A 25,477-nucleotide genomic window follows, 5' to 3' on the forward strand; every position below is an offset into this window, starting at 1 on the left:
TTGCTCTCCTTGAGAAAGAATTGAAACACTGAAGGGAGGAGGTTATTGGAAAGAGAACAATCCAGACACACGGCTGAGTATATCTGGCATGAATCCAAAGATCGCACTCTGTGAGCAGGAAGGCAGTTTCACTCATGTAGCAGAGAGATGGGGAACAGGGAGGTCAATGCAGCCTCTGGACATCTCTGTCCGTTCCTTGGCCCCATAGCCCCTCTGCAGCCAGGAGTCTTCCCAGCCCTGCTTGCACCTTTCTGTTAGGATACTGATGTTCCGTTCCACCCTAAGAGGAACAGATATGTGGAGTTGTTGTATGTCACATGTCTGTTTACTTCCAGCACAGTCTGCTGGGAACTTCCGTTGTATATTGCTTTTGCTGTGCGGCTGTTTGCTTGGACACGAAGGGAAGCAGACATGCTGTAAATATGCTTGCATATGCCTCTGTCCGCCTCCTCCATTGTAAAGAGTTCTTATCTCTGTTGGCTTGCGTGCTTAAGCTTCTGGGGCTTGAGTCGCAGTTTTGATGCTGTTCCGAGAACCAGAGTTCGCCCGTCTGCCGGCCGGTGGCTGGAGCCATCTGGGGACCTGCCAAATGCCCCTGTCTCCCTGGCAGCATCTCAACACTTTCTTGGGTGTTTCTGCCCAGTTTGGACATGTCCTTGGACTCTGACCATGTTGGTGTCATGTGAACTGTGGCTCCAATTCCACCAGGCTTGGGCTCGTGTCTTGAGGAGCACATCTGCCAAGGCTGGATGTTCTGTGATAAGAGTGCCGGCGAGGTCAGGTATATGACTTGCTGAGCCACTCACCCTCCCAATGGTTCAGGAAACATGCCTACGTGCAGAGACGGGTATAATCGTCTCTAGGGCACTGTTTGCATCATGCCAATGTCCCGTTGCATCTGTCCTGATGCCTTATCCATGCTCTGTCCTGTTTGCTGTCAGGGTCTGAATCTGTGAGAGTCAGGGGAAGAGACTGTGGAACCTTAGCTAGCGCGGAGATTGTGTTAGCAGATCTCTCTGAACATATGAATCTTTACTGCAGAGACCCAAAGAACTGTATATACAGCAGTGCTGGTTGTTGATGTTCTTGTTCTTGTTGTTATACATTGCCCTTCACCATAAGATCTCAGGGCCGTTCACTTTAGCTTTGTCTTGTGTCTGGAGACAATAAACACTTCATTATTCTGAGCCGTGTAGGAGAGGAGTTTTCCTCTTAACCAGAGACTCTGGAAGAAGCTGTTCTGCTGGGAGCAGGAAACCTTCAAAGACTCTGCTAGGGTTCTGCATCCTCCGCTCCTATATCACACTGGCTGAAGTGTGGAGAACTACAGACTGACTTCCACAAGTACTAACAGGCTACTCCTTCTATTGAAAGCTGTGTATGTGCAGAAGGCAACCAACTGTAGAAAAGATAACATTTGAACTTGTTTCTTCTCACTTTTGCCTCTGGTCCTTCCCCTCACTGTCACAAAGGGACTTGGATTAACTTCCCTTTCTGTGGCTACTCGGATCCTCAAAAAACCAACTATAGAGGGCTGGTGGATCTTCCAGGGTGGCTTTCTGGTAGAAGGTAGTTGGTAGGTAAAGGTAAGGTAAAGGACCCCCGGACAGTTAAGTCCAGTCAAAGGCGACTATGGGGTTGCAGCACTCATCTCGCTTTCAGGCCGATGGAGCAGGTGTTTGTCCACAGACAGCTTTCCGGGTCATGTGGCCACAGGACTAAACCACTTCTGGCACACAAAACACCGGGACAGAAACCAGAGCACACGGAAACACCGTTTACCTTCCCACCGCAATGGTACCTGTTTATCTACTTGCACTGGCATGCTTTTGAACAGCTAGGTTGGGAGCTGGGACGGAGCAAAGGGAGCTCATTGCGAGGATTCAAACTGCCAACCTTTCAATCAGCAAGCCCAAGAGGCTCAAGTAGTTGGTATGGAATGACTAGCAAACATAATCACACAATACACCAAGAGGAAATGGCACCTTCCATACAAAATGGGTCTATTTTACCAATTGAAAGCAAACCAAACATCTTTACCAAAGACGTTTCTGAGCCCAGTTTCCACCTAAACTCCAACTGGGTTATTTTTTCCAAAGTGAAATAAAAGTGAGCATTATAAGGTAAACCACACCACTGAAATAACTTTATGAGGGCCCCCCTAAAGGTGTTTCAAAACAGGCCCTGTCTCTTAAGGGTCTCCGTAGCACCTCGCAAGAGATTTCACTGCCGTACGAATAAACGCTGTCACAGATTCCGGCGGTTTCAAGGAAGTGTTTTATGGAGAGCCCAAAAGAGAAGCAGACAGAAGGATGGAGTCCTGTGAAGTGACCATTTATAAATGTAAAGAGCTGAAGACAGAGTTGAGCCAACAGACAGCTGCAAAAGATCTGTGAGGAAAGACGAACATTTATTCAAATTAAGTTAGATTTCCCTATATATCTGGGACGCAGAATATGAGTCAACATGGTAAAAATGAGACAACAGTGTATGGATGGGCCTGACAGCCACCAGCCAGGAGAGGCTGATGGGGAACATAAAAATAGAGGGATACCAGCCTGACAAAATTGCCTTATTTCTTCTGGGAGCAGCACGCCCATGTCACAGACAAATGAGAGGAGGCTTTTATGTACTGTCCCACCAGGACAGCCAAGCACAGATCTTTTTTCTGGTAGCCACAAAGGCTCCTGGGAAATTCCCAGAGCACAGAGGGAAACTTTGCTGTTTCCTCTGGTTTCCTGGGGCGAGTGCCGAGAGCACAAGAACATATATATTAAAAAAACAACCTGCCTTATGACAAGCCAGGCCATTGGTCTATCTGTTTATTTATTTTCTATTTACAGTCATACCTCGGGTTAAATGCGCTTCATGTTGGGCGCGTTCGAGTTGCGCTCCGCGGCAACCCGGAAGTAACGGACGTGTTACTTCTGGGTTTCGCCGCTCGCGCATGTGCAGACACTCAAAATGATGTCACGCGCATGGGCAGAAGCAGCGAAAAGCGACGTGCGCATGCGCAGACATGCCGTCGCTAGTTACATTTGCTTCTGGATGCGAATGGGGCTCCGGAACGGATCCTGTTCGCATCTAGAGGTACCACTGTATTGCATTTATATCCCACCTCTTTTTCTCCAAAGTGATGTGCCTGGTTCTCCCCTTCCTCACTTCATCCCTACAGCACCCCTGCAAGGTAGGAGGCTACGCCAAGATGCAGTCACTCAGGTGTTAAGCTCTGTGATGGGAAGGGTTGTGGCTCGGGTGGAGCACGGGCTTGGAGTGCAGAAGGTCCCAGATTCAAACCCAAAAGGCACCAACCTAGGTGGTCTTTAAAAGAAGACTGGAGGAGAGGGCTATCGAGGGCTACTAGCCATAATGACTACGCTCTGACTCCAGAGTTGGAGGCAGCAATGCTTCTGAATATGAATGCATGCTCTAGTTATCTCCCGCTTGGACTACTGCAATGCGCTCTATGTGGGGCTACCTTTGAACATGACCCGGAAACTACAACTAATCCAGAATGCGGCAGCTAGACTGGTGACTGGGAGCGGGTGCCGAGACTATATAACACCGGTCCTGAAAGACCTACATTGGCTCCCAGTATGTTTTCAAGCACAATTCAAAGTGTTGGTGCTGACCTTTAAAGCCCTAAACGGCCTCAGTCCAGTATCCCTGAAGGAGCGTCTCCACCCCCATCGTTCTGCCCGGACACTGAGGTCCAGCGCCGAGGGCCTTCTGGCGGTTCCCTCACTGCGAGAAGTGAGGTTACAGAGAACCAGACAGAGGGCCTTCTCGGTAGTGGCGCCCGCCCTGTGGAACGCCCTCCCACCAGATGTCAGAGAGAAAAACAACCACCAGACTTTTAGAAGACATCTGAAGGCAGACCTGTTCAGGGAAGCTTTTAATGTTTAACAGACCACTGTATTTTAATACTTTGTTGGAAGCTGCCCAGAGTGGCTGGGGAAACCCAGCCAGATGGGTGGGGTATAAATTGATGATGATGATGATGATGACGACGATGAATAGCAGCTGCTGGAAGCCACAGGAGGGGAGAGGGCTCTTGCTGTCAAATCCTGCTTGCTGGTTTCTGACAAGCACCTGGGTGGCCACTGTGAGAACAGGATGCTGGACTAGATGGGCCATGGGCCTGATCCTGCAGGCTCTGCTTACGTTCTTATCTCCAGGTGGGTTGGGAAAAGACTCCATGCTTCCAACCTTGGGAGAGTGGCTGACTTGGCCATCCCTGGTTTTTTGGCCCCACAAAGGGCATTGTCAAGATTCAGGCCTTGCCTCACTGACCCAAGGGGAAGCGATACCGCAAAGGATCAGAAATGTCTGGCGAAAGAGGAGAACAAATCAATTTCGTTCAACACTTCTTGCAAAAAAAAAAAAGTAGTTTTAGTTACGCACAGAGAGGTTGAAATTTGCTTCAGGTGAAGAATTTCACTGAACCCAAGAAGCTCAGTCTCTTCTGCCATCGCCATCTGAAGCGAGCAACCCCAGAAGTAGAGATTTTTAAATGAAAAAACCGGAGCACCAACTGGAAACCTCTCTCTAGTTATTTCCTTTCCTTTCATCTCGGGACTCTCTGCAGCCTCGCTCGTGAAATAAGGTCAGAGCGTGCCAAAGGGACTAAGCGAGGGCTGCAGAGGGAGTTTGCACAGAGACGAAAGCCCCCTCCGAGGGGGCTGGAGAGGCGGAACTAAAGGGAAGTGAGAACTTTCCCTTACACAAGAGGTGGTGCGCTGGGTCGAATAAAGCACTTGCAGAAACACAGTTCCACCCAAAGCTCCAGAAACCCAGGCGACGCTCAGCGCTGCACTTCAAGGTTTGAGGAGCCGCACGCTTGCTTTATATAATCATCTCATAATCCCCCAAGCAAGAAGGCAGGCGGCCCCGCGGGCTCTCTCTGCCTTGTTCACAACACGAGTTTGAGCTTGGGTGCTCGGCGTTAGGAGCCTAAATCCATATTTAAAGCGGCTGAACCAGGGAGGAGGGGGCAGTCAGAAATAGGGGAGTGGGAGAGTGAAGGAGGGGGCTGGTTTTCAGGGGTGCAGGAAGCCTCCAGATGGCATAGCTCAATAGGAGGAGAAAACTCAGCTCATCCAGCGATTTATTTCTGAGCATTCGCATTTAAACGTTGGATTCAGGCCCCAAAAGGAGAAAGCGTTCTCATGCAAGGGGTGCTTCCAAAGGCCAGGAAGGAAGGCGACCTCAAGGAACAGCTGAGCTTCTCCAAGGAACCTCCCAGGGTCCCTCTGTCCCTTCTGTTACCTTTCCCGCCCCAACCTAGCCACAGTGATCCATACGATGGTCACCTCCAGGCTTGACTACTGTAATTCGCTCTACGCGGGGCTGCCCTTGAAGCTGCCCCAGAAACTCCAGCGGGTGTAGAATGCTGCAGCGAGGCTCCTCACGGGGTCTCTGCCATGGGAGCATATTCACTCAGTGCTTTTCCAGCTGCACTGGCTGCCGGTGGAGTACAGGGTCATATTGAAGGTGCTGGTTTTGACCTTTAAAGCCCTTCACGGTCTAGGACCCTCGTACCTACGGGACCGCCTCTCCCGGTATGCCCCACAGAGGACCTAAAGGTCCATAAATAGCAACACCCTAGAGCTCCCGGGCCCCAAGGAAGTTAGATTAGCCTCAACCAGAGCCAGGGCCTTTTCAACACTGGCTCCGGCCTGGTGGAACGCTCTGTCTCATGAGACCAGGGCCCTGCGGGATCTGAATTATTTCCGCAGGGCCTGTAAGACAGAGTTGTTCCTCCTGGCCTTTGGCTTGGAGTCCATTTGATTCCCTCCCCCTCTTTCTTTTTCCTTTCTCCTCCTGTGATGAGGTTGCATTTTAATTTTGTATTTTAATCTTGTTTTTTAAGTTGCATTTCAATCAACTGGTTTTTTTATTGGTTGTTAGCTGCTCTGAGCCCGGCCTTGGCTGGGGAGGGCGGGGTATAAATAAAATTTATTATTATTATTATTATTATTATTATTATTATTATTATTATTCCCTTTATCTGACCATCGCCACTGTTCAGGCATCTTTCTGTGCTCCGTGCTCCACTCCCACCCCCCCACCCCACCCCATCAGTTTCAGCTCCTGCATTTCTTCACAATACGGAGGCCATGTGCCGGCCAAGGCAAGAGGTGTGACGGGCTCGCTCACGTGGGCGGCAACGAACAAGAGGAACATCTTCAAATCCAACCTAGTGAATGGTTTCCTCTGTAGCAAAGGGTTGGGATTCAAATCAGCCTCTGTTCCTCTTCTGAGAAATGAGAGTGCTGACCCAGCCACCTAGTCCAAGCCCCGGCAATGTATGAATCACAGCACTCTCCACCATGAATTTGTCAAGTCCTCTTCCAAATGGAGGGGTTTTCTTTTTTCCCCCGGCGAGGGTGGGGAGAAGAGAGAAGACTCACACCCCTCGCTGACCCGAAGGCACTCGCGAAGGCCTTCTGCGCACGCTCCCTTCCGCCTGTGATCTGCACCGGGGGAAGGAAGCATGCGGAAAGAGCAGCCCAAGATTAACACAAAATACCCTGTCAACTAAATAACCCATAATTGCTTCCCCAGGTTTGAAAGTGACAGTTTTATTTTTAATAGGATCAATTCAAAAATCTACTACTCCATTAACCAAAATTAAAAAAAGAAAATCCCATTATTCTTAAGTATTTTCATATGCATTTAAAGCTGGTCGTTAACCTCTGAGTCCCAGTTTTATTTTGTTTTCATTAGTTCCTCCAAAGTAGAGCTCAATTACTGTAGCTGCTCCCTGAAGGGCACAGAAACCTGGGCAGTTGCATATCTCTCTCTCTCTCTCTCTCTCTCTCTCTCTCTCTCTCTCTCTCTCTCTCTCTGTGGACACTACCCTCTTGCGTGTCCAGTGCCTGCTGGGTCCCATCCACTTTGGAATAATATGCACAATTGTTTCCATAGTTTAACTATGCACTGCTATGGAACTCCCTCTCAAAGGAGGCAGTGATGCCATCAAACTAAAAAGGGGATTGGACAATGGCTTCTGAATCCAGCTCCATCTGGTACACAGGATGAGACCCTCCCTGCCCGCAGATTGACTCGCCAGAGTGGTGCATGCTCTGGTTATCTCCTGCTTGGACTACTGCAATGCACTCTACGTGGGGCTACCTTTGAAGGTAACTCGGAAACTGCAATTAATCCAGAATGCGGCAGCTAGACTGGTGACTGGGAGCAGCCGCCGAGACCACATAGCACCGGTCTTGAAAGACCTACATTGACTCCCAGTACGTTTCCGGGCACAATTCAAAGTGTTGGTGCTGACCTTTAAAGCCCTAAACGGCCTTGGCCCAGTATACCTGAAGGAGTGTCTCCACCCCCATTATCTAACCTGGACACTGAGGTCCAGTGCTGAGGGCCTTCTGGTGGTTCCCCCACTGCGAAAAGCAAGGTTACAGCGAACCAGTCAGAGGGCCTTCTCGGTGGTGGCACCTGCCCTGTGGAATGCCCTCCCAGCAGAAGTCAAGGCAATAAACAACTTTTTTACTTTTAAAAGACGCTTTGTTTAGGGAAGTTTTTAATGTCTGACGCTGTATTGTTTTTGATATTTGGCTGGAAGCCGCCCAGAGTGGCTGGGGAGACCCAGTCAGATGGGCAGGGTATAAATAATAAATTAAATTAAATTAAATTAAATTAAATTAAATTAAATCCCAGTTGCTGGAAAGCAGAGAAGGGGAGAGATGCTCTTGTGCTCAACTCCTGCTTGCAGGTTTCCCACAGGCATCTGGTTGGCTGCTGTGAGAGCAGGATGCCGGTCCAGGTGGGCCGTTGGCCTGATTCCGTGGGCTCTTGCATCCTTAAGGAGGCAGCAGTGGCATTCTTGACAAAAGGTAAGAGCAGCTCCCCTCTGCACTGGGCTTGGTGCTTGAGACGGTGCAATCAGCCACTGTGGCTCAGAGGAGCTGGAAGCTTCTACTCTTCCTGGTTCTCAGCCAGGTCCTGATCCAGGCAGACACTCACGTGCACACACATCCCCTCTTGAGCAAGCAGCCAGATACAAGCACCTGCCTGGTTTGCTGCCTCCTTCTGCTCCTTGGAGAACTGGCCAGGAATTCAGGCAGCCGGCCCCCAGTCCTGGGGAGGGATATATTGGCTAACTTTTTCAGCAGAGGGCCAGTCCACTGTCCCTCAGACCTGGACTGTATTTTGGGGGGGGGGGGATGAACAAATTCCTATGCCCCACAAATAACCCAGAGATGCATTTTACAGTCATATCTCTGGTTACAGCCGCTTCAGGTTGCGGTTTTTTGGGTTATGGACCACCGAAACCCGGAAATACCGGAACGGGTTACTTTCGGGTTTCAGCGGTCGCGCATGCGCAGAAGTGCTAAATCGCGCTTTGCACATGTGCAGAAGTGCCGAATCACAACACACATGTGTGCAAACGCGCAGACGCTGGTTGTGAACACTGTGGGTTGCGAATGTGCATCCCGCACGGATCACATTCGCAACCTGAGCGTCCACTGTATATAAAAGGACACATTCTACTCATGTAAAAACACGCTGATTCCTGGACCGTCCGCGGGCCGGATTTAGAAGTGATTGGGCCAGATCCGGCCCCTGGGCCTTAGTTTGCCTACCCATGTATTGGCGGTATGGAGGTGTGCTTGGGGTAAGGGTCCTACTCCTTGTCTGAGGATCTGTGCAGGATTGGGCCCTGACTCAAAGCAATACGACAGGAGCAGAAGGAGGAAAAGGCCAGGAAGGAGGACATGCGAGGGCAGAATGAGCATGGGCAGAATGGTCCAAACCCCAGCTCCTGCCATGTGCCCAATTCTGGGGCTTGCGCTGTCCCACAATCCTGATTCCGCATTGCACCTAAGCTCAGGTCTTGGCAGAGCATGAGGATAAGTCAAGACCAGCCCCCAGATGCCAGCTCCAGTTGGGAAAAGCAGATTGAACATTATAAACTGTCTTTCGTTGCTGCAGGAGGGAGGAGAGCGCGCTGAGCATTCAAAAGATTAATCCACAGCTTTGGCAAAAGAGCTGCTACATTATTTTATTTTTATTATTAAGAAGCCTCCAACTACTAGCTAACAGAAAATGGATTATGTTAGGCCAGATGTCAGGACTTCTTAGAAACAATATGGGGTTGTGTGTCTCTCACCATCCTCATTAAAAAGATTAAGAAGTACTTCCTCTAAGAAGGGGGAGAAAACACACATTTTAAAGAACTACAGCCACTGTTTTCCCCTTGTCTGTAATATTTCCAATCCCAGCAGATGAATTTCACTTTAATGAGATGTCATTTTTAGAGAATGGTTTTAACATCCCTTCAAAAAAGTCTTATTCCTAAACCTTTATAAAGCATGTCAAGATTATTAAAACAAAATTTACCAGAGACAAATATATATATATTTTTTAAAAATTAAAAAAAAAAGTTCTGAAAACCAGCCATTTTGCAGAATCCATGACACAGCTGTTTTTTCAAATGTGATGGAAAAGGCTTTCCGAGTTATCTGCTTAAACACAAGGTTTCTGTTTACTTCTCACTTTCTTATCAAATGAATTTGGAAAGAAAAGGAAAATGACAGGAACTTTAAGGACATTAGTCACATTTCAGCGCCCCTTCAGATTAGCGTGCCAGAAGCTGAAAAGAGTGAGAACACACACACACACACACACAGAGAGAGAGAGAGAGAGAGAGAGAGAGAGAGAGAGAGAGAGAGAGAGAGAGAGAGATGGTGCACATTTAGAGCTCTGGCAAAATACACAATTTTGGATTCCAAGGGCAGGCGACAAACAGTTTCACAAGGTCTTCCGAGAGCCACTGGACATGAATTGAGAAAGAGGCAGGCATTCAGAGGTTCCCAGCCAAGTTCTTCCAGCGCCCACTGCAGGGTCCCACACCTAAAGCTGGTTCTCTGCCGCCAGGATGCCCGGCGAGACCACAAGAAAGGAAAGCACTTTGCCGCTTGCTCTCTCCAAACGCCAGCGCTCACTGCTGCCTCACCCCCACCCCCGGTGAAATATAGATCGCCACGTCTCCGTGATGCATTGCACGCTGGAATCACGCAGTCTCAGCACTTGCTGGCTAGCTGGGACCCCAAAACCCGGCTCTCCTGCTCATAAATCCCAGCGTGATTTAACAGGCCTCACCCCTCGCCAGGCTCTGCGTCAGGGTTCCAGTTTCCCCTTGCAATAGCAAAGTGTCGGCAGAATGGAGAAGGGCTGTGTAGCTCTTTCTTCCAGGACGAGGGAAAGGCCTCTTGGATACCACACCATCCTTTCCAGCTGTGCTATGGTGCAAAACCATCCTTTCCAGCTGTGCTATGGCACCTTGTCGTCTACAACGTCATTCTCTACAACATTATTAAGATATATCTACAACTCCACTAGCATCTCTCGGTATTGTGAATAACACCAAATTTACCTTTTGTTGGTATCTGCATAAACTTATTTAAAAGACTGAGTTAAGCATTTGAAAAATCTATCGAAACCAAACATTATAAGTTCATTTTAGGCTGGGTAGTTCTCAAGTCTCTGTGGCTTTGTTTAATGTTTTGTATTTTTCTCAGAAAGTTGCTAAAGTATGTATAATTATTGTTCTGTGTATATTAATTGCCGGGATGTGGGTGGCGCTGTGGGTTAAACCACAGGGCCTAGGACTTGCCGATCAGAAGGTCGGCAATTCGAATCCCTGCAACGGGGTGAGCTCCGGTTGCTCGGTCCCTGCTCCTGCCAACCTAGCAGTTCAAAAGCACCTCAAAGTGCAAGTAGATCAATAGGTACCGCTCCGGTGGGAAGGTAAACGGCATTTCCGTGCGCTGCTCTGGTTCGCCAGAAGCGGCTTAGTCCTGCTGGCCACATGACCCGGAAGCTGTATGCCGGCTCCCTTGGCCAATAAAGCGAGATGAGCGCATCAACCCCCGAGTCGGCCACAACTGGACCTAATGGTCAAGGGTCCCCTTTACCTTTTATATTAATCGCCAACGTGTTGCATGTCGCACTACTTCTATCAGCAGCACAGGTTGCGTTTTTGTAGTGAATTTTTGACTGGCACAGGGTGCCCGACAAATGAAAAATAAAAGGTGTGGGGAAGCTCTGGTCCTAGTGCATTCCTGCCCCCTTGCCCAAGTGAAATATATACATGGTACAATAAAAGCAATTAGCCTATATGGAAAGGAGCCACTTCCTCTGTGTAAATAGTTTTTTTGGCCACGCTTATAGGAGCCATCGTCTCCAGTCATTTGATTTATTAGTAAATGTAGATAGTAGCATGTAGGCACAACTTTAAATTCAATCTACACTCAATGTATATCATGGTTAGTTATTAATGTTAGGAGTAAAGATGCTTTAAAATGATTTGAAAACTATTCAACTATTAAAATGGGTTTTTTTTAAATCCCCAAGACACACTTCCAGAATTGTCTTAACAAAACAATTTGGCTTGGAAATTGGGGCATTCAGCTGGTGAATTTAGAACTCGTTGCCAAGAAGCAGTGGCCAGCTGGGGAAAAACAACACTGGCAGCTTTTGTCGTTTCAGAAAATACCTGTAAATTCCAAAACTGGGGCGGGCCAGAGCTTATAGGATGAAAGTAAGAGGACCGCTCTTTTCCAAACAAGTTTCGGAACTCCTCGTACTTAAGAGAAGCTGTCACCTCCGTTCAGCATCCTCAAAAAGGCGTCTTCATCGAGATGTCACAAGGCATAATAGCAATTGGTTTTATCAACCAGTTAAAAAGGCAGATATTTAATCAGCTGGAAGATATTTAATCAAGACGAACACACGAGGAATGCTGGGCCTCGCCAACTGTCAACTCACAAAAGTACTTTTAGACGTGCAGACCAGGAGGGAACAAGCAGGATTGGCAAAAGCTGTTGGCTTCCAGGGAGGAAAACACTCGCAAGCAGCCTCCTCCAGCCTTGAAGCATGAAACTGGTGCAATAATCGGGGTAGATGTCCTTCCCTCGGCTAAGCTGAGCAGCAGGACTGTGAGCCTCACTCACAAACGGAACACCTGCTGGCACTCCGACACACATCTAGCCTGAAATGCAGTGTTATAAACTGAGACATGAAAGCTAGGAGCTAAATGACACCCTAAATCTAGGTTATGGGGGCAACAACGGAATGTCTAGGAGTGCTTTTTTTGTAACAAGAATACAAAGCTGAAAATGAATGAACTGCAGGCAAAATATTATGTTGATTTTTCACATGGTCTAGTCCTTCCCCTGCCTAAAGGTAAAGGGACCCCTGACCATTATGTTCATTTGTGGCCGACTCTGGAGTTGCGGCGCTCATCTCGCTTTATTGGCCGAGGGAGCCGGCGTACAGCTTCTGGGTCACGTGGCCAGCATGACTAAGCCGCTTCTGGCGAACAGAGCAGCGCACGGAAACGCCGTTTACCTTCCCGCCGGAGTGGTACCTATTTATCTACTTGCACTTTGACGTGCTTTCAAATTGCTAGGTTGGCAGGAGCAGGGACTGAGCAATGGGAGCTCACCCCGTCGCGGGGATTCGAACCGCGACCTTCTGATCGGCAAGTTCTCGGCTCTGTGGTTTAACCCACAGCGCCACCCGTGTCCCTCTCTTCCCCTGCCTACCCCCTAATATTCCTAAAGAGGGTCTCTTCTCCAGTCTTCAGAGAGGAGCTGGAAGTAGGAAGGCAGAAAAAGGTCCTCCTTTCCTTACACTCTGCAGTTTTAATCTGAAATCTTAGGTGTAGAACTGAGCCCAGACTTCAGAAACTGCTCGCGCTAATGAAATTCCCGGTCGCAAAATGCCCCTGGAACAATGGGAGTTTCAAACACTGCTGAAATGTCCAAGGGCAGACTTCTCCATCCATCCGCTTGGAAACCGAGACACACAGCTCATTATTCAAGATGCATATTCCAGCCTTCAGCGCAAATCTTCTCTCTCCATCGCCTCCCATTGCACCCACTAATCCTCTAAACCTGGCACGCTCCCTCCGCAGCCAAATATTGCTGTTCGCCACCATGCTAACAAAACAATACCAATTTCACTCCACTGTAGGACTCAGCCAGCAGCCTGAGAGATGCACCCAGTCTAGCAGCTGCTCCCAACGCCTTCTTCTTTGCCGACATTTTACAGGGCTTTTCCTTCTTTGGTTTGTTTGTTTCTTAAAATTTATATACCACTTGCTTTAAAGAAACATCCATCAAAGTGGTTTATAAAAAAAAAGGATAAATCAAATAAAACCGAGAAAAATTCAAAATCATACTTTAAAACATAGAAAAGTTAAAATACTAAAACAGATTAAAACTACCTCTGAGCATCTGGGTAGGCTTGTCTAAACAAGAATGCTTTTTAGCAGGAGCCGAAAAGGGTACAGTGAAGGCACCTGCTTGATCTCAAGAGGCAGAGAGTTCCAAAGTTCAGATCCTGGCTGCCACACTTTTCCAGCCAAGCCCCCAAAGCAATTGACTGCCACAAATAAAATGAAATTGAAGCAGCAAATTATGAAGAGCAACAACAGGTGGGGAAGTCTGCCTGTCTGTCTGTCTTTCTTTCTTTGCAAATTAGTGAAGGAGCTAGGCGGGCCTCCCAAGGGAGAGAACTCCAGGGTCTGGGTGCCACAACTGAGAAGGCTCCGTCCCACGTACTCCACTGCTCCACAGAAACTGGGGGGACACAGATCTTCAATGGTGAGCCAAGGCAGGCAGTCACTCTGGTACCAGACATAAATGTGTACAGAATGGAGAGAAAGTGGATACAGTTTCTTTCACTTGCTCGTTCACTCTCCCCTTCTCTCTCATAGTACTAGAACTCAGGAGCAAACAACAACACCTAACGTGGGAAGATTCAGGACAGAAAAAGGAAGCACTTCTTCCCACAGAACACAGTTGAACCATGGAATTTGCGGAGGAAAAGGCTTCTGGCCATGATATTGCTGCTGCTGCTGCTGCTCTTATTATAAGTGTTTGGGAAGAGCGCTCCCTCCTCCAGCCAATTCCATCGGGCCTAGGGGGCGGGACCTGCACTCACCCCCACAGCTTAAGAGGCGAGAGAGAGGCCTCTGGGACATTGCTCCAGGACCCTCCCTGCCCACAGACTGTCTCGCCAGAGTGGTGCATGCTCTAGTTATCTCCCGCTTGGACTACTGCAATGCACTCTATGTGGGGCTACCTTTGAAGGTGACCAGGAAACTGCAATTAATCCAGAATGCAGCAGCTAGACTGGTGACTAGGAGCGGCCGCCGGGACCACATAACGCTGGTCCTGAGAGATCTGCAATGGCTCCCAGGACATTTCCGAGCACAATTTCCGAGCACAAGTGTTGGTGCTGACCTTGAAAGCCCTAAACGGCCTCAGTCCAGTATACCTGAAGGAGCGTCTCAACCCCCATCGTTCAGCCCGGACACTGAGATCCAGCTCCGAGGGCCTTCTGGCGGTTCCCTCATTGCGAGATGTGAGGTTACAGGGAACCAGACAGAGGGCCTTCTCGGTGGTGGCGCCCGCCCTGTGGAACGCCCTCCCTTCAGATGTGAAGGAAATAAGCAGCCATCTTATCTTTAAAAGACATCTGAAGGCAGCCCTGTTTAGGGAAGTTTTTAATATTTAATGCTGTATTGTTTTTAACACTCGATCGGGAGCCGCCCAGAGTGGCTGGGGAAACTCAGCCAGATGGGCGGGGTATAAATAAATTATTATTATTATTATTATTATTATTATTATTATTATTATTATTATATCTGTTCAGTATTCCTAATGCCAGAGGCAGGATGGGGAATAGGAGTGGAGAGGGAGTTGTTGAGCTCAGGACCAGCTTGCCGGCTTCCCAAGAACATCTCGTTAGCCATTGCGCTGGAGCAGAAAAGCCTTTGGTCTGATTCAGCTACAGGGCTTGTTTTATGTTAATAAAGCGGCAGCGTGGCGTGGCACCCAAAAACTTCCTTAAACCCAGTAATTCAAGTGCTGGCTCTCCTCACACAATCCTGGGCAGGTGCTGAAGTGCTGAACTGCAGCCCAGGACACCTGTCACCTTCTCTTCCTTTACCAAATATTGCTTAAACAGGGGGGGACAAATCTAAGTTATTAGAACAATAACGAACACTTTATTTTAATACCTTCAGCAATTTCCTAATGGGTTTTGCAGGAACAAAATATTTAACTTTATTGAAGTAAATATGAGTCTCAACCTAAATATTGCTTCAGCTGCCCGGATAAAAGCACAAATTAAAACCAGAGTGGGAGGAGAAGAATCTCGGAGTCTAATTTTGGTACCTTTAATTGCCACTGGCCGGCCTTTCGGGGGAGATGGGGAAGAAAAGGAGGCCTGTCTCTCCACGACAGCTTAAGATAAACTGACCTTTTAAAACAATACGGTCTCGATACTTCCGAAAAACACAATCTGCACACACAGACACACACCTCTCATTCCCTGGCTTCCCTGGAGGAACTTAAAACAGGGATTGGAGAAGTGTCAGCAGAAAGGAGGAAAAGCAGAAAGGGAAAGCTCCCAGGGAAAACTCCATTTTTCTGCCAAGATCCAGATGAGCACAGGGCCAATGATGGGAAAAATCTGCCTTCGCAACACTCACCCCCCCTCCCTCCGGGAAAGGAACGGAGAGGGAGCGATCCGTGCATCCGCCCGGGCCATTACCAGAGAAGCATGAAGGCAGCGTGTTCCCAACATGTCTTTTTCCGTCACAGCGAACAACAGTCAACAATGAAGAGAACTGCCAAAATCAAAACAGTACTTAACTTTTGGGGCAGCCTAGCGCTTGTTCTCTCTGCGAGAGCGCCTGAAACCAGCTCCCGAAACCAGGACACGTCTGCAAAACTACAGGGACTCCTCTAGGTAACAAAAGCCGTGGCGTTAAGCCCACCAGGGAAGTCAAATGGTGTGGGTGAGAGTGATACGATACGATAATCTTTATTGTCATTGTCCCATACAGAACAGCAAAATCGAAAAATCTACATAAGACATTCAAAAACCAACAAGCCTGCTATCCCAGCTATCCCAGCCTGGTTAGCCCCCTAAAAATTCTGATACCCCATAATTAAATACAATATACTCCCACAGAAACTACCTTACACTGCATTTAAAACCAAAATTGCATTTGGATAGAAACTGTTTCTCAGGTGGCGAGTCCTAGTCTTTATAACCCTGTACCTTCTTCCAGAAGGCAGAAGCTGAAAGAGATCGTTTCCGGGATGCGCACTATCCTGCGCTATCTCTTCCGCTTTCTTATGGCACCTGGAAGCACAGATTTGATCCAAGGTGGGACGAGGGCACCCAATTATTCTCTCCGCAGTCTTTACAACCCTGGACAGCATTGGTTTTTCCCTGATGCCTCAACATGTGACAGGAAGGGCTGACCCAGATGGGGTTCAGCAGTCCCCCTTGCAAAACTTGGACACCAACACCAGCTCAAAGGCCAGTGGACAAGGAGTGCTTGTACTGAGTTGCATAGACACAAAAGCTGGGGGGGGAGAGGAGGTTTCATTCTGGTGCCTGAGAACTGGCAGTGGCATAGCGTGGGGGGTGCAGGGGGGGCCGGCCGCACCGGGCGCAACATCTGGGGGTTAGGGGGCGCAAATCCACGGGTTAGGGGGCGCAAATTACTTGCCTTGCCCTGGGTGCTGACAACCCACGCTACGCCACTGAAAACTGGGGACATTTTTGCAAAGGGGGATTTCCTAGAAGGGGCAAATAGGACTCGAGGGGTGCAGCCTTAGGATGGGACCCAGGTTTAAATGCTGACTTGGCCTAATAATAATAATTAAACAGGGCTGCCTTCAGATGTCTTCTAAAAGTCTGGTAGTTGTTTTTCTCTTTTACACCTGGAGGGCATTCCACAGGGCAGGTGCCACTACCGAGAAGGCCCTCTGCCTGGTTCCCTGTAACTTGGCTTCTTGCAGCGAGGGAATCGCCAGAAGGCCCTCGGAGCTGGACCTCAGTGTCCAGGCAGAATGATGGGGGTGGAGATGCTCTTTCAGGTATACTGGACCGAGGTCATTTATGGTTTTAAAGGTCAGCACTAACACTTTGAATTGTGCTTGGAAACATACTGCGCGCCAGTGTAGATCTTTCAAGAACGGTGTTATGTGGTCCCCTCCCGGCAGCCGCTCCAAGTCACCGGTCTAGCTTCTGGATTAGTTGTAGTTTCCGGGTCACCTTTAAAGGTAGCCCCATGTAGAGCGCATTGCAGTAGTCCAAGCGAGAGATAACTAGAGCATGCACCACTCTGGCGAGACAGTCTGCGGGCAGGGAGGGTCTCATCCTGCATACCAGATGGAGCTGGTAAACAGCTGCCCTGGACACAGAATTGACCTGTGCTTCAATGGACAGCTGCGAGTCCAAAATGACTCCCAGGCTACGCACTGCCCCAAGGTCACAAACTTCCTGCCAGAGTGAACTGCTTGAGGACCCAGCTCCCAAGCTGCTCTGTGAAACTGCTATGTATAGCTAAGCTGGCATTGCCACTTTTTTTTTTTTTTTAAAGGAGGGCTCTAAAATTGGTACTTCCATACCCCATTGTGCTTCACATACAATCAATGCACAGCTTATTGTACTTATCCTAGTTACAGGTAGGTAGCCGTGTTGGTCTGCTGTAGTCGAAACGAAATAAAAAAATTTCCTTCCAGTAGCACCTTAGAGACTAACTAAGTTTGTTATTGGTATGAGCTTTCGTGTGCATGCACACTTCTTCAGATACCTAGTTAAGTACAAGATACCTTGTACTTATCCTAGTTAACCTGTTGAGGATCGCGGCAGATAAAGCCATCAGCGATTCCACTCCTGCCAGTTTCATTAGGCAGCTGCTCCCCTCTCATAAGCTTCTCTGGAATGCCTTAATTGTACCATTCAGTTGCGTCCATTGTTCAGGAAACCTTGGAAGATCACAATGACTTTCCGGAGCACTCTGGCTGCGCTCGGGTTTCATCCTCAAATGGAAGAACGGTCATGAGACCACAGGCCGTGATCATTCATCTACCCACCGGCACAGGCAGTTCACTGAAGCAGCACCAATCGAAAATCACCCCCCAGGATTTGGTCCCAAGTGATTTCTCCAGGGCTCCAGAGAGAGCCGCGGCTGGTGGAGGCCAGGAAGCCCCACTCTTTTCCAGCCCCACAACAGAACGTAAAAGGTGGGGAGGGGGAGGAACTCCCCGAAGAGATAAAGGGGGAGGAGTGAGAAAGAAGCACAATCAATAAATCTCAACCTCATTGGAGCTCTTATTAAGTAAATTAATTTAAGTTAATTTAACTCGATCATGACTCCCGATCACAGTGATTTAGTGAGGGGGGAAATTGCATTAGGAAAGGCGCGCACACCAGATAGAAGAACGGAAGAAAATTAGATCCACTTAGCAATGTGAATTAATATGGAAATAGCAGGTGTAAATTTAACCTTATCAAGAGAGTGAAAATTATCTTCATAAATTTGTAGAAATAGCCCCCGAGCTGCTTATAAATCTATTTAAAACAAAAATATTACAAAAGTGCAGTAAAATTAATTTAAAATATACTCCCATCTATCGCCTGCAGAAAAGTCAGTGGCAGGGCGAAGTTTAATGCAATCTAGCAATAAGGGGAGAAAGCAAGAAATCACCAAGGGGTTTAGCACTGGGGGTGGAGGGGGGCAGGAGAGAGAAGGCTGAGGATCCCCCTCTCTTTTCCCCCCATCCCTCTGCCCCGGCATTTGTCTTTTGCCTCTAAACAATTACTTTATGGGAGAAGGAACCTCTCCCGACATAGGCATAACACCCCAGCCAATGTGAAACAGAACAAAGCAAAATTAGACCCTGTGAAGAGCCTCACTGCGAGGGGAGGAAAACCACGTCAGCTTCACTCACATAAATTGCACAGAGTCTCAGTCCTCATCACTCAGACAACCCTGAAGTGGGTTTGGGGGACGCCATATTCCTGCTGCCTACATGTGAAAAGGCTGTGCAAGAGGTAAAACACAAAGAGACTTTGCAAGCTGCAGCCATAGAGACCATAGCTGTCAACTTTTCCCTTTTCTTGCGAGGAATCCTATTTGGAATAAGGGGATTTCCCTTTAAAAAAGGGAAACGTTGACAGCTATGCATAGAGACATCCTGAGCACCAACAGGACTAAGGTGGGATCGCAGAACCTGGTACTTTTGCTGCAGGTAATATTCCACATCAAGCACAAGCAACATGCATTTTTACAATCAGGAAATACAGGCCGAGGGAGGAACTTTGATGAACTGATTGTAGCCGTGAGACTTAAAACCAGATATCCCAGATCACAGAGTCCACTGAGTTCAAAAGTGACAGCAGAAAAGGGTCAGGATCTGGAGCAAACATTAGTCTTTTTCAAGCATTCAAAGCCATGCAGTAGCTTCTATGAGAACAAGGGGAGTGTGTTGCACACTTTGGCTCCTCTCCAAGGATGTTCACATGTTGAGGGCACACCTGCAGTAGGGTAGCTGACTAAGACTGCAAAGGTCAAGGATAGCATATTTTGTGCTTCCCAGATGTTTTAGACCACAACTCCTGCCGCTGTCCAGGTGAGCTGGAAGCGGAAGCACTAAGGCAAAAATTAACCTTTAAAAATCGACCTTTAAAGCCCTAAACGGCCTCGGTCCAGTATACCTGAAGGAGCGTCTCCACCTCCATCGTTCAGCCCGGACACTGAGGTCCAGCTCCAAGGGCCTTCTGGCGCTTCCCTCCCTGCGAGAAGCAAAGCTACAGGGAACCAGGTAGAGAGAGGGCCTTCTCGGTGGTGGCGCCCATCCACCCATCCCCAGGCAAGGGAACCAGAAGCTGCTGCCAACCCTTGACTTGCCGGTCACGGATTGGTATCCGTTCTGCCCCTGCTCCATTGTGGGCATCAGCTGCTTCCGTGGCACTCCTGCTCTTGTTGCCCGTGGCGTGTCCTCAACAAGCACCTTTGCGCGGAGCAAAACCGAACGGCTAGTCCACGCTTCAAAGCAGCCGGCACAGGGTGCACCAAAACAAGACAATAATAACAGGAACAGAACCCTCTCCATGCTTCATTTCAAAAAAGTATATCTGAAGGAACGTCTCCACTCCCATCGTTCTGCCCGGACACTGAGGTCCAGCGCCGAGGGCCTTCTGGCAGTTCCCTCACTGCGAGAAGCCAAGTTAACCAGGCAGAGGGCCTTCTCAGTAGTGGCACCCGCCCTGTGGAACGCCCTCCCACCAGATGTCAAAGAGAAAAATAACTACCGAACTTTTAGAAGACATCTGAAGGCAACCCTCTTTAGGGAAGCTTTTAATGTTTAATACGTTATTGTATTTTAGTGTTCTGTTGGAAGCTGCCCAGAGTGGCTGGGGAAACCCAGCCAGATGGGCGGGGTATAAATAATATATTATTATTATTATTATTATTATTATTATTATTATTATTATTATTAACCTGCAAGGAGTGTCCTTTTTCTTCCCTCCCAACAACTTGTTGCGTTGGCAAGTCCTACTTGGGCGGGAAGAGAAACCTATCACAGAACTCCTGCCCTTCCGTTTACAGTCTCTGCCCATCCAAGAAGCACTTTTGTCCGGATCTCTCACTGAGGATCTGTGGCCTTCCTACACAAGGTGCAAAAAAGGGGGAGGCGAGGGAGAGGGAAAACACGCAAACCTATTTCCTCCGATAAATGGGCAGCATTTGCAGCGGAGGAGGTAAGTGAGGAAGAATGGTCATTTCAGCAAGACACCCGTGGCACGTGAAGAGAGAGGAAACGGTTTCGATCAAGATATGCTTCTTTCAACGGACTTAAATAAAGCATGGAGAGTCAATCAATAGTGCTGGCAGAGGCAGAGAGAGAGAGAGAGAGAGAGAGAGAGAGAGAGAGAGAGAGAGAGAATGGACACACCAAACCTTAGGGTAGATGCAAAGGAACATAGGAATCTGACTTGCGCTGAGTCAGCCCATCTATCTCAGTACTGCCTACACTGACTGGCAGCAGCTCTCCAGGACTCTCTCAGCCCTTTCTGGAGATGTCAGGGGTTGAGTCTGGGCTCATGCTACACAATGCCCACGTGAAGAACGGCTTCCACCCCCAGGAGACTGTCCGAAAAAGGCTGGCTGCATCCCCGGTGATGGACTCCTCCGTGACGCCCGCAGGACATTTACCCAGGGAGCAAGGACATAACAAGGATATAGACAAGAGGTGCAGCTGCTAAACAGAATCTGGGACAGGTACCCATGTGATGAAAGAAGAAGCTGCTCTATAGATATAACAGTCGGTCCCCATGATGCTGCAAATCTGCAGGGCCCTTTGGGAAGAGGTGGGGTAAAAATAAAAAGACGGATGACAAAGGAATGACACAACTCTTAGAGCCAGATCAGCTGGAATGTGCCTGTGTGCTTTGCAAAAGGAATATCTGTTCACGCATTCTTGGGAATATCCATTAAGCCAGGGGTGTCAATCACATGGTCAGGGATCTCACCAGGCCCTGCCAAGGACATGCCTATCCAATGCCAGGTTTACGGGCAGATGATCAGTCCGCCTAAATGCAACGTTGCTGCAACCAACAGCACCGTCAGGCTTAAAATAAGAATAAAGTAGGGCTTTGTGACTTGGCTTTAGCAGTCCGTACGTTTCCTCCTCCAGAAGAATTCAGAGTTGCAGAGTTTACCCTCCAACGGAAAACCAGTTCTTGTTTTACAATAAGCACGAATGATCTTCAGTCTTTCCCCCTTCATAAACAGAATCTGTACTTTACATAAAGCTATTCTTAAGCGGGCTGGGTGGGATAATCAATTGTTTTAGGAAGGTAAATGCTGTACTCCAATTTTAAATTCGTGAAATAGCAATTGTTTTGATCCTGTCAAGTGTTACTAAATTGCTGGTGACAGAAGTTCCCAGATAAAGCATCTGGTTCTTAATTTTTAAACTGTTTTCAAACTGTAACAAATACTGTATAATCAGCTTTTAAAAAACGGGAATATCAGCATTTTCTTTTATTTCACCAAGTAATTGAGGAAGTTTATTCTATTTGATTTTAAAATTCATTCTCTCCCCCCACCCCCTTTTCAAGCCAGCTGCCACACTCATTTGCAAAACTTTATAATATAGTTGAGCACCTTAAACTAATTGCTTGCGAATTGCAACTGGTCATCCGCTGAAGGGATCTTAACAGAGGGAGATTTGGCAGGGATGACAACCTCTACAGAGCATGGGGAGAAAGAGGCAACTTATTCAGGCTGGAAATGGAAAAGCTGGAAGGGGGAAACAGAAAAGTGAATAAAAGCAAATGCTAGCAGAGGAATAATGAAATCCTATAAATTCCTCCATGCAGCCTATTCCCAAGAAACCGAGGGAGACCTACCTATGAGAACAAGCACATTGGATTGGGCTGAAAGTACGTTTTCTAACACTGGGAAGAAAACTTATATGCCACATAATCTGAAGAATTCCCTAAAGCACAATAAGGTGGTTACAAAAATAAAAATCTATACATGCATCGTGATGACCAAATATTGATCAGATACTGATGTGAAGGCTGAGATGACCACCAAACCCAAAGAATTCATTGATAAGGCAGGATCATATATCAAAAGCAACAAATTTTGTTGCCATGGTTTAGGTTTTGTTACCTGTTTAGGGAAGTTCTTAATGTTTGATGCTTTATCATGTTTTTTACTATTCTGCTGGGAGCCGCCCAGAGTGTCTAGGGAAACCCAGCCAGATGGGCAGGGTGTAAATAATAAAATTATTATTACTATTATCATCATCATGGCATCCCTCCTCTAGCCCAAGCTGTCCAGAAAGAGACCAACGGAATCAGCAGTTGTTTGACAGGTGCTGAAGAACCACACTAATGGCCCCATGGCTTTAGGTATCTCCTAGGTCAGGAGTCAGCAAACGTTTTCAGCAGGGGGCCGGTCCACTGTCCCTCAGACCTTGTGGGGGGCCAGAGTATATTTTAGAGAGAGAAAATGAACAAATTCCTATGCCCCACAAAAAAAATTAATTATTATTATTTATTATTATTATTATTATTTAGACCCCAGCCACTCTGGGCGGCTTCCAATAAAATATTAAAATACAATAGACCGTCAAACATTAAAAGCTTCCCCAAACAGGGCTGCCTTCAGATGTCTTCTAAAAGTCTGGTAGTTGTTGTTCTCTTTGACATCCAGCGGGAGGGCTGAAAAAGTTTGCTGACCCCTGCAATAGACCATCAAACATTTCCATCACTCATAAGAACAATGTGATGCGGCCTTTTTTAGCTGATCAGCCGTTGCGAACAGATGCCCACTACAACACAGTACCAAGGCTGGAACAATGGTCAAAGCTGTGTCAAAAATTCTACCTGGATGTTGAGAGCCTTCTGGACTTCCAGCTGTGAGCAGGGCTGCCAAAAGACGCTGCAGAGGCCGAAGGAGCAGAAGTTGCCGCCTTCTTCACAATCCTGTAGCGAGTGTTCACCACTTTATTGGCTGTGGGGCTTGCAAGAAGGAAACTGGAGCCTGGGATTTAAAGAGAGAGGAGGAAGAAATTAACGCAGGCCTGAAGAAATATGTAGAACAAGACTGGGGTAGTAGAAAAAAAGGATCAACTCTTTGCTGAAATGCATAGATACAAATCCTTATCCACACATACATACAAAATGGAGCGCTGTTTAATAAAACAGAGCTCATGGTTATAATATCCCTCAATAGGTTACAAATTTTACTTTCCCCAAGTGCAAAATGGTCAGAACTGTGAACCCAGGAAGAGCATTACAGGATCAGGCAGTTCTTGCGGCAGCTGAAAGCAAAAATGTTCCCATTTTCCTTCAAGTACTACAAGATAGAGCAGGAATTTAAAAACCACATTAGAAACATTAGAAAATATTCTCCGGTTAATCTATCTCAGATTTTAAATCTGGTAACAAACATTGTGAAAGGGTTTTGGAGAATGGACAGCAAAAGAACAAGGAGGGAACCAACTTTTTCCCTCCACCAGTGGTTTTGATCACAAAGATGCAATCGTACAAACCCTGCATAAACTGAACTGATGGTTGTCTTACACTGAGTAAGACCACAGGCCTATCTAACTCAGTATAGTCTAGACTCTAGACCACCCTTCATGGACCTGGTGTCCTCCAGATATTCTGGACAACTCCCATCAGCCCAGCCAGCAAGGATGGGCCTTGTAAACCAAAAATATCTGGAGGGCAGCGGGTTGGCAAAGGTTGGTCGAGACGCCAAGCTCTCAGGCAGAAGCCTTTTCCTAGACCTGCCATTTAAGCTGTGCCAGACTTCCCGAAGCTGGTACACACCAGCTGTTTTGAACTACAACTCCCACTAGGCTGGGGAAGACGGATATATAGGCTGAACATTTGGAAGAGCATCTTAACAGCTCAAACAATGCAGCAGGGAAGCAAGCTTCCAGAGGAGGCTGCTTCATTTCTCTCCATGGGAGCGTTCAAAGAAAAGGTTGAACAGGTTTCTATCAGAGGGAGGCTTCAAGCGGGCACTGGACTAGAAAACCCGTGAAGTTCTCTCTGTGTGCTCACCAGGAGCAGATTGTGAAACCTACAGAACGCTGCCCCGTGTCTCTCCATCCTAACCCGCCTTCTATAATCAAGCCTTCAGCAACCTCCGAGGGCTGCTTCTCATCTAAGTCCTTTGTTGCCTGAACTTGAAAAAATTAGCAGAAAGATGCGCCTGCTTCTCTGGAGCTCCAGGCACAGACCTCAGTGGCGTTTTGCCAGCAACTGCTGCCTTCCCCCTAACCAAGCACAACACAGTCAACTTCTGCCAAAGAGAAGCACCCAAACCCAGCTCCATCATACCTACAATGACAACAGACCCACTCAGCACCACCTCTCACATCTAAGCCCCGTGTCTTTCGATCCCCAAGTGCCACAATATCCCTGAGCTACATAGCCCCTTGCCCTACCTCTCTGCTCCCCGATCAGATGAACAGCTTTTGTTCTTCCCTTGTAGCATGTGGCTTGGCTCACTTGCTTGAGTCATCTAGAGCAACCGGCTCGGTCCTGCAGGCATTTCACTCTGGCACTGTGGCCAGCCTCCCCTGGTCTCTGGGGTGCAGAACATCCAATTGTGTGGGCTTGTCTGTGATTGTGTGGGCCTTCTCCTTAATGGGGAGCAGGGAATGATGACCTTCTGGCCTCCTCCAAGGATTCCACACTTATAAAACATTGGGGAGCAGTGGGTGCCTAGCCTGCCAGCCTTGAATATTACAAAGGATTGCTATTTGTGCCGTTGAGTGTCTTTGGACACATTTTGCAGTCATTTAGAAAGAACACCTTTATCCGCGACATCTACACTCCCAAACAGATTTATGTATTTAATCATTTCTACTTTCACAATATTTTGCAATGTGATATACACACCATTTTTTCTGCTGAATGCCCCATGCAATTAACAGCTATATGTTTGATTCTGTTTCTTCCCCTTCTTGATAGCCAGCAATTTTTTTCCACAGCTTTAAGGAATGCATCTAATTGCCTGACTTTTATAACATACAGCTATAACTGCCCAGATAATTAAAGCTGACACTACATGCTGAGACGAAGTCTGCTGGTTTTATAACTG

General features: G+C 47.7%; 1 protein-coding gene across 1 annotated transcript in view; it reads right to left on the reverse strand.

Moving 5' to 3' along the window:
• The window catches only part of ZC3H3 (zinc finger CCCH-type containing 3), a 262,076-nt gene that overhangs the window by 149,331 nt on the left and 87,268 nt on the right, over positions 1–25,477 (reverse strand). The window contains exon 4 of the mRNA XM_081918720.1: positions 23,245–23,401. Coding sequence (XP_081774846.1) covers positions 23,245–23,401 — 157 coding nt within the window. The remainder of the gene's footprint in view (positions 1–23,244; positions 23,402–25,477) is intronic.

Source organism: Podarcis melisellensis (assembly GCF_964234715.1).
Source record: "Podarcis melisellensis genome assembly, chromosome: 7".
NCBI classification, from domain to species: Eukaryota; Metazoa; Chordata; class Lepidosauria; order Squamata; family Lacertidae; genus Podarcis; species Podarcis melisellensis.